The 13,466-nt window shown below is 43.3% G+C and overlaps 1 protein-coding gene across 1 annotated transcript in view; it reads right to left on the bottom strand.

The window, feature by feature from the left end:
- Positions 1-13,466, bottom strand: part of TNPO1 (transportin 1) — an 80,449-nt gene that overhangs the window by 47,359 nt on the left and 19,624 nt on the right. The window contains exons 3-4 of the mRNA XM_073584055.1: positions 1,413-1,562; positions 1,202-1,308 (exon numbers count right to left, since the gene is read on the bottom strand). Of these exons, the coding sequence (XP_073440156.1) occupies positions 1,202-1,308; positions 1,413-1,562 (257 nt within the window). The remainder of the gene's footprint in view (positions 1-1,201; positions 1,309-1,412; positions 1,563-13,466) is intronic.

Here is a 13,466-nt window from a genome sequence, read left to right as displayed (position 1 = left end):
GAGACGAGACTAGTCCAGCCCTGCCCCCGGGCAGCCTTCTCACTTCACTTTGTTGAGGTGATCTCTTAAAAGGTGAGAGCTTCTTAATTGTCTGCCCCTGACCTGATAAATATGAGCTGAGTGCTTGCATAGAAGAAATACATTGGACACAAAGTCAGATGAGTTCACCTCTCTCAGCAAAAACTGGCACAAAACTGATTTTAATAGTACAAAACAAAAGATCATGTAGGAGGCAGGAAGAGGGCGTTGCACATCTGAGCAGCCATGGTGTCAGTCTGTGATCGGTCCATGATAAGGCTGATCCATATACGGTCTTCAGCGTATCTACTTCACATTCCAAGGATTCCTTCCAGGGCATAGTTCCAGGAAGCAGACGCCATCTTGCCACACCACATATATTACTAGCTTATGTAAGGTTAATAATGGATTTAAATTAGCCAGTCTCTCCTTCACAACTTCACTGGTTTGATTGACAGGTCTTCCTCCATGTGTATATAGGGAGAGACCAATCAACTGGATTGATGCAGGGCAGAGCGTCAGTAGTCACATTTCCATCTTTTATCTCTGGCCGAACCTTTAAACTATGTTTTCTCAGAAATGTCAGAGCGTTTTAGAGAATAACAAACCTCGCTGCCAATGCATAAACAGGCTCCGACGCATGCTGCCTGTGGTTTGGGCAGAATGAACCGTCTGACAGTTTCCCTTTAAGTATCGGTTTTCATTCTTGAAGATTTACACTGTATCCCCTTACAGATACAAACAACTGTATATAGAAATGTCAGAATGGAGTTTGTTATCTGCATTCCGCATCTCCCACGAAAGCAGAAGCTTCTGGCTTATTATCCCAACATCTGGAAAGCAGAAGAATTTTTGGTGGAAATAAACAGATTGCATCATTATTCTAGAAGAGAAGTCTTACAGCAACAAAAGCATAATATACACAACATGCAGAAATACATACGCCCGTCCCTGCATTAGATTACTCAACTAAATGCAAGGGTCTTTTAAGGTGGTTTATGTTAATAATGCTTAAAGTATAGTAGCAAGTTCTAACCTTTCTAACATTGCTGGACATCATTGCTGTTGTGCCCAAAATTGTAAGTACATTGCAAAATTTATATCTTTTAAAGTGTTTGACGACATTTAGCAAGCCATTGTTGGAGCCTGCAACAAAAAAAAATAAAAAAAAAAGGGAACCCACCTCACATGTGTTGTAATCTTCAGAATCCAGAAGACCACATAATTTTGGCAAGAGCTCAGGCCAATTTTGAAGCTCACCCTTTGATGCAATTGTTGTGATTAGGATGCCTGGAAAAATATAAAAAGTTTAAACCTCTTAAAAATATAATTAAGTCACTAAGGAATCAACGTAAAGTTTGTAGGGGAGGGGGGTGGGATGCCCAAACACGTACCCACTGTCGCTCTAATAAGTGGAGACGAGTCCCCGATGTTATTCAAACATTCACTCTTAATAAAATCCGTCACGCCATTTGGAAAATTGTGAAAATGAGCCTTCACGTTATTTTTTAGGATCAGCCCGCTCAAAGATCTTGTAGGTTCATCTGGAAGAGAGAAAATTTGAAGATTGTTACATAGAAGATGAAGCAGAAATCTTAAAATCCTATCACGTGTTCCCTCCAAGCTACAATCTAAGATCCTGAGGATATGCACATCAGTTTATGGAACACAATAGGAGGAAAAAAATAAAAAAATCAGTACTTCCCTACACAACAATACGTTTTAAAAGATATGTCAGCAAGTTTTTGATAAATAATCAGAGAGCAGCATGATATAGAGGCAGAGACACTGATTCTAGTGATGTGTAACTTGCTGGACTGCCTGTCATTTTGATACAACCCGTTTTCTCTGCTGCAGATCTATCAGTTCTCTGAATGCTGAACTCTGTATAATTCCCCGCCCACACCACTGATTGACAGCTGTGTAAACTGTGCATAGGCAGAAAGCAGCTAAAATCATGATGGGGGACGGGGTTACACACAACAGACGACTAGGAGGCATGAAACACCTAGTCCTATAGTGAAAACCTCCTAATAAATCACTGATTTTATTGAAAGAGCAACATAGCCTAGTAAGTGACATCCCTGGAATCCGGCTCCCAGCCCTTACATCATGCTGGTCTCAGATTAGCAAAAATCTACAGACATATTACTTTAAAAAAGCAGGTCACAAGTAATGTAGCCGAAAGCTAAGTTTACACAGAGGAGAAAAATAAGTTAAAAGCCGCCAAATACAGAATCTATTATGCACATCAGTTTTATTTACAACTTTATTACGTAGGGGCGAAGGGGACTCCGCATCCATTAATTAAATGCTGGACTTAAAGAGGTTGTCCAGAATTTTCACAAAAGGTACCAGGAATTAATAATAAAAATAACCACCACTTATCTATATCTATTCCCCTCTGATCTAACAGCGCCACTCAGGTTTTCACCATCAATCCGGCATGGATGACGGCAACAACCATTAGCCACGTAATCTGGCTGCAGAAGTCACATTAAGCATGGAAAGGCAGGGATTGGAAGCAATGGCGCTGCAGCCTCCAGGGGCTGAATGGTAGTTGTTCCTAGTCTGTAATGGCTCCTGCTGTTGGCAAGCCTTTCGAAAAATCCCCTCCCAAAAATGACCTTTAATTACTGAAACCCTCCATTTTTAAAGCACGTCACACCAACAACCCTGCAAGCCCTATTTTTATTTCTCTGCCAACAATCAGGCCACAATGGCAGATCTAGGGCAATCAAACACAACGTGGAATAAGATGGGTTTTCTTCTCTCCGATGTTCAGGTCTTTCCCTGGCTGTAGGATATAAGGATCATACGATCCGTGAGCTGCAGAGGACACAAGCCGGTCAGTCTGCAGTAATAGCGGCCGGAGAGGAACAATCCGAGCACAAATACAACATCGCTGCCGACATCTTACAAATACATCAACCGATATCCTGCCCTCAACACCTGCCAGGCCTCCCGCCCTACACAGAGAACACACCATGGGGGGCACCACACTACTGGGAATAGGAAAAGCTGTTGTATTAGGCTGATTTTTTACCTAAACTATTCTATCCATAACTTAAAGGACGACATCACAAAAACTGGATTCAAGGCGCAGTTCTAGCACTGTACACGGCAGCTCTGCTCCAAGTGGCGCACACTTCGCAAAACATATTTCATAATCATAGATAAAGTATGAGTAAAACAAGACTTGGTCATGAACAACCCTCTTTACATGGAATTTGTCAGCAGGTCTGCCATTTAATCTGAGAGCAGCATAACAGGGGCAGAAAACCTGATTCCAGCGATGTGTCACTAATTGGGCTGCATGCTGAAGTTTAAATACAATCAGTGATTAATTAGCAAGAGGATATCACTAAATGGCAGGGTGTCACATGCCAAGCAGTCCAGCAAGTCTGCGTAATACTGGCCCCACCACTAATTGGCAGCTTGCTGGCAATCCACAGCGTACACAGTAGCTGCCATTGGTGTTAACAGGGTTATACACAACTCGGCATTCTGTCCACTGCTACATCTACAGCAGAGATTCTATCAAAACCGCACCAAGCACCTCAGTAAGTGGAATCGCTAGAATCAGGCTCTCTGCCCCTACATTGTGCTGTTCTCAGATCCATAGCAAGAACATGCTGACAGATTCCCTTTAATTTCAAAATCAGCTCTTTTTTTTCAAATAACTGCAAATTGCAGAAAACTGCACCATGTTGGAAGGTGGGGGGGAATAGGACTTCCACTACCCACCAGTGAGCAGCAAAAGCAGCAGCCCTGATTCCTTTTTTAAAAATTACAAAAAGAAAAGTGGTCCGGGGCAAAAGTCAGGGCACCCTGAATGGTTAGTACCTAGTAGCACCCACTTCTGACAGCATCACAGCTTGTAAACGCTTTATGTAGCCATCCGAGAGTCATTCAACTCTTGCTTGAGGAATTTTCATCTATTCTTCCTTGGAAAATTCTTCCAGTTCTGTGAGATTCCTGGGTCGTCTTGCAAGCTCTGCTATTTTGAGGTCTTTCCCCAGATTTTCAATGATGTTCAGATCAGGAGACTGAGGGACATTGTAAATCCTTTAGCTTGTGCCTTTTGAGGTTGTCTGTTGTAGATTTTGACGTGCGTTTAGTATCTCTATCCATTTGTAGAAGCCGTCCTCTTTTAAACTTCAGCTTTTGTACAACTGGTGTTAAGTTTGCATCAAGAATGTATTGAAATTTAATTGCATATATTCCCTCTACCCGTGAAATGTTCCCCGTGTCATTGGATGCAAACCAACCCCAAAGCATGAATGTTCCACCCCCATGCTTAATGGTTGGTGAGATGTTCTTTTCCTGAAATTTTGTGCCCTTTTGTCTCTACACATATGTTAGATCATGGTGGCCAAAGTGTTCTATTTTAAAGGGAATCTGTTGCCCTTTTTTTGGACTATGAGTTGCCGGCATCGACATCAGGGGCTTATCTACAGCATTCTGTAGATAAGCCTCTGATGTAACCTGAAAGAAAAAGGAGTTAGATTATACTCACCGGGGGGGGGGGGGGGGGGGGGGGGGGCCCTCCCATCTTCATACGATGCCGTCCTCTTCCTCCCTTCCTGTCGTGGCTCCGTCAGAGAATACTGCAGTGCGCAGGACCTCTCCCGGCGCCTGTGCACTGCAGGACTCTGCTCTGCCCTCAACAGGGCAGAGCAGTGCGCCGGAGCCGGAGCCACGACAGGAAGGAAAGAGGAGGACGGCATCGTATGAAGATGGGAGGCACCAGCCCATGACACCCATTGGACCTGACGCCGGGGTGAGTATGATCTAACTCTTTTTTTCTTATCTTTCAGGCTACATTGGGGGCTTATCTACAGCATTACAGAATGCTGTAGATAAGCCCCTGATGGCGGTGTCGGCAGCTCAGAGTCCAAAAAAGGGTGACAGATTCCCTTTAACCTCAGTCAACAGAACTTGTTTCCAAAATGCATCAGGCTTGTTTGTATGTTATTTGCATACTTCTGACACTGAATTTTATGGTGAGGACGCAGGAGAGGTTCAGCTGATGACTCATTCATGAAGGCCATATTTGTGAAGGTGTCTCTGGACAGTAGAACAATGTACCACATCTCCCGAGGCTGCTAAATCTGAAGGTTTTTGCAATCAAGCAGGGTGTTCTGATTTGCCTCTCTTGCAATCCTAAGAGCAGCTCTCACCGAAATATTGCTTGGTCTTCCAGACCTTATCTTGGCATCCACCGTTCCTGTTAACTGCCATTTCTTAATTACATTTCGAACTGAGGAAAGGGCAACTTGAAAACACTTTGCGATCTTCTTATAGCCATCTCTTGCTTTCTGGGCCTCCACCATTTTCAAAGTGCTAGGCAGCTGCTGAGAAGAACCCATGGGTGCCGTTTTTGGCACAAGGTTAGAGGAGCTAGGGTTTTTATAAAGATGGGATATTTGCATTACCTGGCCTTTCCCAACGATGGTGTACAAGAAATAACCCTAACAGGCTAATTAATTTTGTAATTTTTTAATGTAAAAGATGAAAATCATTTTTATTTTAAGAAAAAAATGTAAGCGTATCATCTATAACTTTTGCCCTTTTAGAGATTATTTCTCCTTCGACTTGCTCAACTGGTCAAAATTACTGTTATTGTGAACAGAGGTACACAAACTTTTACATGCCACATATACAAACTCAAGAAAGCCAATAATATAACCAGGGCTGTGGAGTAGGAACCCATTTTGGTGGCGTCGGAGTCACGGAAATTGAGGAGTCGGAGTTTTAGCTTACCGACGTCACGAATAAAACGTTCTTAAAAATAAGCCCTTCTCATAATCACTGCTTGTCATACATATAAGGCTACTTTCACACTTAAGTTGCTTGGAGCTGCGTCGCCCAGCACACGGCCGCCGCTAAGCTCCGCCCACGGCCGTGCCTCCTCCGGTCAGTTCCGCCTATGGGCGCATGACACTGCATGCGACCTCCGTACTCTATCTTTAGCATTGGGTACACAGGCATGTTTGCCGGCGCATGCGTCCTTTTGACGGTGCGCCGAGCGCACCAAGATGCGACACTGTGCGTTTGGGGCACCGTCAAAAGGACGCATGCGCCGGTAAACGCATACCTGCACCCGGTCTGCATACCCAGTGCTAAAGATAGGGTATGCAGGTCACATGCAGCGTCATGCGCCCATAGATGGAGCTGACAAGAGAAGCCACGGCCATGGGCGGAGCTTAGCGGCAGCCGTGCGCTGTCCCACGCAGCTCCAAGCAACGTAAGTGTGAAAGTAGCCTTAAAAGGATAGTGTCAGCAGCACGGTAAGTCCATCCCCAATATTGATAACCAGGTAACTAATACTACTTACTGGGTGCATACGGTGTTAGGCTTAAGGCTCACTGGCAAAGTATAGCTATGAGGGTCCTACTAAGATAAAATCTAATTTTTATTGACAACTCTTCAAATAAACTCTGGGCTGGCAACAACAGTGACACAAAAACCGTAACAATAAAGTGCTCGTGCCTAACAGTGCTCAATTAAAAGATTGGTTTGGTCTCACCAAAAGTCATTTTCCCATAGCAGATTTTCCATGGACCGGAGGAGAAGGTATAACCAAGTATGTTTACTTACGGGGGGGGGGAGGATCTCTAATCTTCCCTGTCGTGCCCCTGTATAGCTCCCGTCCTTACAAGGACAGTCCCTAAGTATTTACTGCTATGGGATACCCACCATCACTTAGATAGTATGTGTTCCCTACGAGTTTCTTCCCCAATAAGAGGGGTTCATAAGGGGAATCTTGTAGTAATTACAAGGAGTGGGGGGGGAAAAAAAAAAAAGTGTTTCTTCAATATAAAGGGTATGAAATGGGAACCCCACAGTGGCAGGTGTCCTTTTATCTGGGTGTGACCATTTGATGCATCCCTCTTACTGGGGAAGAAACACGTAGGGAACACATACTGCTATGGGATATCCACCATCACTTAGATAGTAAGTACTTGGGGAAAGTCCTTGTAAGGACGGGAGCTATACAGGGGCACGACAGGGAAGAATAGAGATCCTCCGCCCCCCGTAAGTAAACATACTTGGTTATACCTTCTGCTCCAGTCCATGGAAAATCTGCTATGGGAAAATGACTTTTGGTGAGACCAAACCAATCTTTTAATTGAGCACTGTTAGGCACGAGCACTTTATTGTTATGGTTTTTGTGTCACTGTTGTTGCCAGCCCAGAGTTTATTTGAAGAGTTGTGAATAAAGGTTAGATTTTACCTTCATCTTAGTAGGACCCTCATAGCTATACTTCACTAATACTCAACATGCAGAGGGGAAAAAAAAAAAAAAAAAAGAAAACCACAGAACTCCAACGTATATAAAACGTAAAATTTATAGTTAGAAGAAAAAAAAAAAAAAAAAAAAAAAAAAAAAGTTCTTTGGCATCAGACCTCCACAATTTTTTTTTTTTTTTTTAATTTTGGCAGTGTTTGGTCGGGGGGGGGGGGGGGTGTCAGAGTTTTCCCATCAGTGATTTTCTTGTACGGATAAATTGTAAGGCTTCTCCTATCTTAATCACCCTCACTTGGACTGACCGCCGATGCTATCCGTGTGCCGTCCTTCCTTTCCACAGACCTATAGATTTGTATTGGCAATTGACATTCATGACGCGGCTCAGACATCTGTGAGCCTGAGAACAGCGCCAAAGATTATAATGGCTGCGTGTTTGTCCTTTCCGTTACATGTGGTTGAGGCTTTATATTAGCTGAAGACTCTTGAGATGAAACAATGCTTTATTTTTTGCAGCTTTTCATAATATTGAAAGAATCCAGCACTTGAGTAGATGTGAAGATACTGATTTTTATTCGTGCCGTACAATCCAAAATGTAAAACGTGACGTCTCGAACAGCAGATATTCATCAGACACGGATGCATTTAGCTGGGGACAGATCATTAGTGACAGGCTCTATATGAAGCATGACCTTGGCGGAGCAGGCGCCTCTGCCGCTTTTCAGCAAAGAGGAGGACCAGTACTGCAACATGCGAACCCAAAAGAGTCTTCCCATAAATGCTAAGGCTTAAACCGCAGCAATTAACAAAGAGGGGTCATTGTAAAGCAAACGCTGTACTAAAGGATAAAGAAGGTCATAGAAAGAAGTAGAAAAGCCAGAAACTGACCCAACACCAAACAGAATTCAACAGGGGGCAAAAATCTGCAGTCACAAAAGGCTGCATTGAAAAAGGCCCCCGGTCAGCAGCCCATCCGGGCTCTACAATGACAATGCTGCGAGATCACGTCAAGAGCAGATACAATGTGCACGGTCTCACACCAAGAACCACACCGCAGGCCAAGAGGTACTAAAATGGAGTACAAGACAGACAGGAGTGGGGATCCCAAGTTATGAAGCTTTGGCCAAAGCTTTCCCAATCTTCGCTAAACCAAGACCCCTAATCAACATTAGTGGGAGAATGGGCGGTTGCTTTAAATCACTTTTCTTTGGCACTTGTTACTTTGTTTTTTTTATGTTAATTGCTTTAAAGTAGCAGACAGTGTAAAGGGCCTGTCACACTAAGCGATACCACTGCTACGTCACTGGTTTTTGTGACGTTATAGCGATATTGCTAGCGATATCGGTGTGTGTTACTTACCGCCGACCGGCTCCCCCGCTGGTTATCGCTGATCGCGCGAGAACATCCTGGACCGCTTCTCGTCGTCAGCTTCCTGCTGTGGCGCCGGGCGGGAGGACGCAGGATCGCCTGGTGTGACAGGTAAGTAACGATCCCCGTCCCCAGCGATGTCGCTGGTGAGATCTGCCTGTGTGACAGCTCACTAGCGACCACTTAGCGATGCACCAGCGATCCGGACCGCGTCATATCGCTGGTCGGGATCACTGGTGCATCGCTAAGTGTAACAGCACCTTAACAATTTTTCTCAAGTTTTTGACTAACATTTAAATGCACATTTTGCAAAATCTGCAAATTGATTTTAACCCCTTAGTGACAGAGCCAATTTGCAGCTTAATGACCGGGCCAAGAATTTACACAATTCTGACCACTGTCCCTTTATGAGGTAATAACTCTGAAACGCTTCCATGGATCCCGGCGATTCTGACATTGTTTTCTTGCGATGTTGTACTTCATGTTAGTGGTAAAATTTCTATGATATGACTTGTGTTTATTTATGAAAAAAATGGAAATATGGCGAAAATTTTAAAATTTTGCAATTTTAAAACTTAATTTGTATGCCCTTAAATCAGAGAGATATGTCACAAAATACTTAACATTTTTCACATGTCTACTTTACATCAGCACAATTTTGGAAACAATTTGTTAGGAAATTAAGGGTTAAAAGTTGACCAACGATTTCATTTTTACAACAAAATTTATTAAACCATTTTTATTTTGTAGGGACTACATCATATTCAAAGTCACTTTGAGGGGTCTATATGACAGAAAATACCCAAAAGTGACACCATTCTAAAAACGGCACCCCTGATGGTGCTCAAAACCACATTCAAGAAGTTTATTAACCCTTTACGTGCTTCACATGAACTGAAGCAATGTGGAAGGAAAAAAATGAACATTTTACTTTTTTTTTTTTTTAAACAAACATTTTACTTCAGAACCAATTTTATTTATTTTCACAAGAGTAAAAAGAAAATGAACCAGAAAATTTCCTGTGCAATTTCTCCTGAATACGCCAATACCCCATATGTGGGGGTAAACTACTGTTTGGGCGCATGGAAGAGCTCAGAAAGGAAGGAGCGCCGTTTGACTTTTTCAATGCAGAATTGGCTGGAACTGAGATTGAACGCTGTGTTTGCAGAGCCCCTGATGTGCCTAAACAGTGGAAACCCCCCACAAGTGATGCTGTTTTGGAAAGAAGACCCCCCCAATTAACTTATCTAGATGTGTGGTGAGCACTTTGAACCCCCCCCCCCCAAGTGCTTCACAGAAGTTTATAACGCAGAGCCATGAAAATAAAAAAAATCTTTTTTTCCCCCCACAAAAATGACTTTTTAGCCCCCAAAAAACTCCATGCCCAACCCACTTTAGCCCAACTCTAACCCTAATGGGAAAGTGAAAATAAAGAAAATGTTTTCATTATTTTTCCCTAACTAAGGGAGTGATGGGGGGGGTGGGGGTGGGGTATTTACTATTTTTTTTATTTTGATCACTGTGACAGGGTCTATCACAGTGACCAAAACTATTGCCGGATGCAGGCAGAAGAAGATGGCAGTGCCTGGGGGGGGGGGGGGCTGAGAGAGCCGAGGAGCACCGGGGAGGAGAGACTAAATGGCACAGACTTTTTTCTTTGCTGTCGCCGTTATACGGTTAATAACGGCAATCGCAAAACTGGGTTCGATAAAAACCAACCCGAATCATGTTCTCTGAATTCTCAGCTACCCCCGACAGTCGAGATTCTGGAGAAAATCCAACTCTGGGGGGCGCTATACACTTTTTCCACACTGCTAATTAATGGCGCTGTAGTTTAAGTACCCTTAACTACTAAAAGGTGTATCAGCGGTCATTAATGGGTTAAAAATGTTGCAAAAAAATAAATTCTGGAGTACTTAAGTTTGCTTAAGGCCATGTGCACACGATGCATTTTTCCTGCGGATCCGCAAAGTGATTTACAGTACAATGTAAATCAATTAAAGAAAAAAAAAAAACCCGCTGTGCAGACGCTACGTTTTTTTCGCGCGGTTTTTGTGCGGTACAAAAAAATGCAGCATGTCACTACTTTTGTGAGGTTTTCCACATGCTCCATTCTCCAAATCCGCACAAAAACAGGAAGAAATCCGCAGGAAAAATGCAGGTCATTTGACCTGTGGATTTCTTTAAATCTGCGAGGAAAATCTTCGTGTGCACTTAGCCTTACAAGGGTGGGACTGGTTACATTTGTGCTAAAATTTAGTGCCTTTTTTTTTCTTTTAAAAGCTCAACTACATCTACAAGGGTGAAGAGAAAAAGAAAGGAATACATGAAATTAAAATTTGATTAGTAAAAAAAAGCAACAACAAGCAGCAAGACAAGTCAATCCACAAAAGCCCTGTGGAGTTGCCAAAGGCAGGATCTAATGGGGGGTGAGGGGAGTGCATAGATACCTTGTGGCAACTGATTAATTAGCCCCAACCCTGGATTTAGCCTATAACTCCGACCACTTCTGGGGCGTGATGACCACTTATCAATAGCAAGTTACAATAAATCCCACACACACAAAAACAAACACTGTAAAACCCCCAAACACATTAGATAGCCGTCAGCCAAGCAAAGGTTTGGCCAACGGCCATCTCTCCCACACACAGGAGCTCTGTGAGATACTGTAAGGGCCCCGTCACACACAGTGATCTCACTAGCGAGATCGCTGATTTTGTGACACGCCAGCGAGATCGCTGTGTGTGACGGGGATCAGCAACCGGCCCCCCCTGCCGGTTATCGCTGATCGTGCTCGAGCGGCCTGGGCCATTTTCCAATCGCTGGTCTCCCGCATCGCTGCATGTGGCAGCAAGAGACCAGCAACGTTGGTTTCTAATGTAAACGTCGGGTATCCAGGAGCCACGGCTCCTGGATACCTGCTGTTTACCTTGGAAACCGGCGTACACGCTGGTTTCCAAGGTAAACAGCGGGTATCCAGGAGTCGCGCAGCTCCTGGATACCCGACGTTAACATTAGAAACCAGCGTCGCTGGTCCTGATCGCTAGGGCTCTCTGTGTGACAGCTCACCAGTGATCAGCCTAACGATGTCCCAGCGATCCCATCCATGTCGGATCGCTGGGACATAGTTATGTGTGACGGGGGCATAACTGGTAGTCTGACATCGGATGTACCAGATTGACATTTCCCCTGAATAATTGTCCAGGACTCCCATATGCATTAACCAGTCAGCGACACTTTGTGTACACCGGATTAACAGTTTTAAATGTTCCACAGAATAATTTATCAGAGTCTGTGCGCACGTTATACACCATGTCCATTGTTGTGGAGGAAAAAAATCACAATGAAAAAAAAAAAAAAAAAAAAAAAAAGTATAAATACACAGTAGCATGAGTCATCTTTAACTTTAGACCTTTTAGAAATAATTTCAGCTTCAACTTGCTTAACTGTTCACAATAACAGTAATTGTAACCAGGGGTGCCCAAACTTTTGCATCAGACTTTCCTAGAAGCCATCCCCCAACACTTTGGCAGCCAACTATACAGCGCGCCTGGGCACCAGGGCTGTGGAGTCGGAGTCGGAGTCATGGAGTCGGTGCTCATTTTGGTGGAGTCGGAGTCGGAGTTGGAGTCGGTATAAAATGGACCGACTCCGACTCCTAAAATATATAATAAATTGGGTACAGTAATTCAATGCAGGATGTGCTGAATATTTTTTCATAGGAGTTTGGGAAAGTTATGAAATGTCCTATAAATGGCTGTTATATTCCTGATCTAAGGCTACATTCACACACAGCGTTTTTCCTGTGTTTTTTGAGGATACGTTTTTCAGCTGCAAAAGTTGATCATCTTTTTAAAACTGCATCACCTGAAAGGTTTTTGAGCTCATAGATAATGTTTTCAATAGCAAAAGCAGATTAGAAATCTGCTCTATCCATCCATTTATCCATATCTGTCTATCCATATCGTATCTGTACCAAAAAGAATGAAAACCGGGTAGTACACCAATATATATTCTGTTCTAAATATCTTGATTATTGGATCATAAAAATGATTAAATGTCTGATGTTCACATTGTACTACAATAAATTTTTCACTTAAATATAAGCAATATGTGTGGGAGTCGGAGTCGTGGAGTCGGTGTAAGGGAAATTGAGGAGTCGGAGTCGCAGGTTTGGCTTACCGACTCCACAGCCCTGCTGGGCACAGCGAGTTGTGACGTTAACGCCATTTACTGGCGCATACAGGGTTATTACTGTTATAAGGGCAGAACCATTCTAAGGGATCAGCCTAGATATTTTCAGAATGGTTTTAACAACCTAACATAAAAAAAACCCTCAGAGTCACAGATTGGAAGAGGCATTCCTGAGTCATTGTCACAACTGACAATGGATGCAATTTTTACTTTTGTTATGGACCCATAGATTTGAATGAATGTCTCTTCAAACAACAAGTGCTGCAGAAAAACAAAAAAAACATACAAAACCACACTCATCTGTACAGCACTAGTGACTTACATTGGTCTGTAAATTGTTAAATTTTTCATATTATGCGCTGGTGTGAACAGGCCCTTATGCTGCACTTACACTTGCCCATCCACTGTCCTGTAATTAAAAAAGGCCTACCGCACTTCCATGTGCATAGAGCACCATGTTCTCCGTAGCAAATTATTAAGCAAAAATCATTACACCTGATGAACGCACGGTTAGCTCATGCATTGGGCGATTGTGAGCCTGTTTAGCGGGCCAATAATTGGAGATAAAAAAAATCCTAGAAACAAATGTTCCACACCAGCGGCTGATGTACGGTGGCTCAGTGGTTAACACTGT

The sequence above is a fragment of the Dendrobates tinctorius genome, unplaced genomic scaffold, assembly GCF_039654945.1.
Source record: "Dendrobates tinctorius isolate UK_male_01 unplaced genomic scaffold, ASM3965494v1 ptg000083l, whole genome shotgun sequence".
Lineage (NCBI taxonomy): Eukaryota > Metazoa > Chordata > Amphibia > Anura > Dendrobatidae > Dendrobates > Dendrobates tinctorius.
Note: the sequence above shows the minus strand (reverse complement) of the source record. Positions and strands in the feature narration are given on the sequence as shown.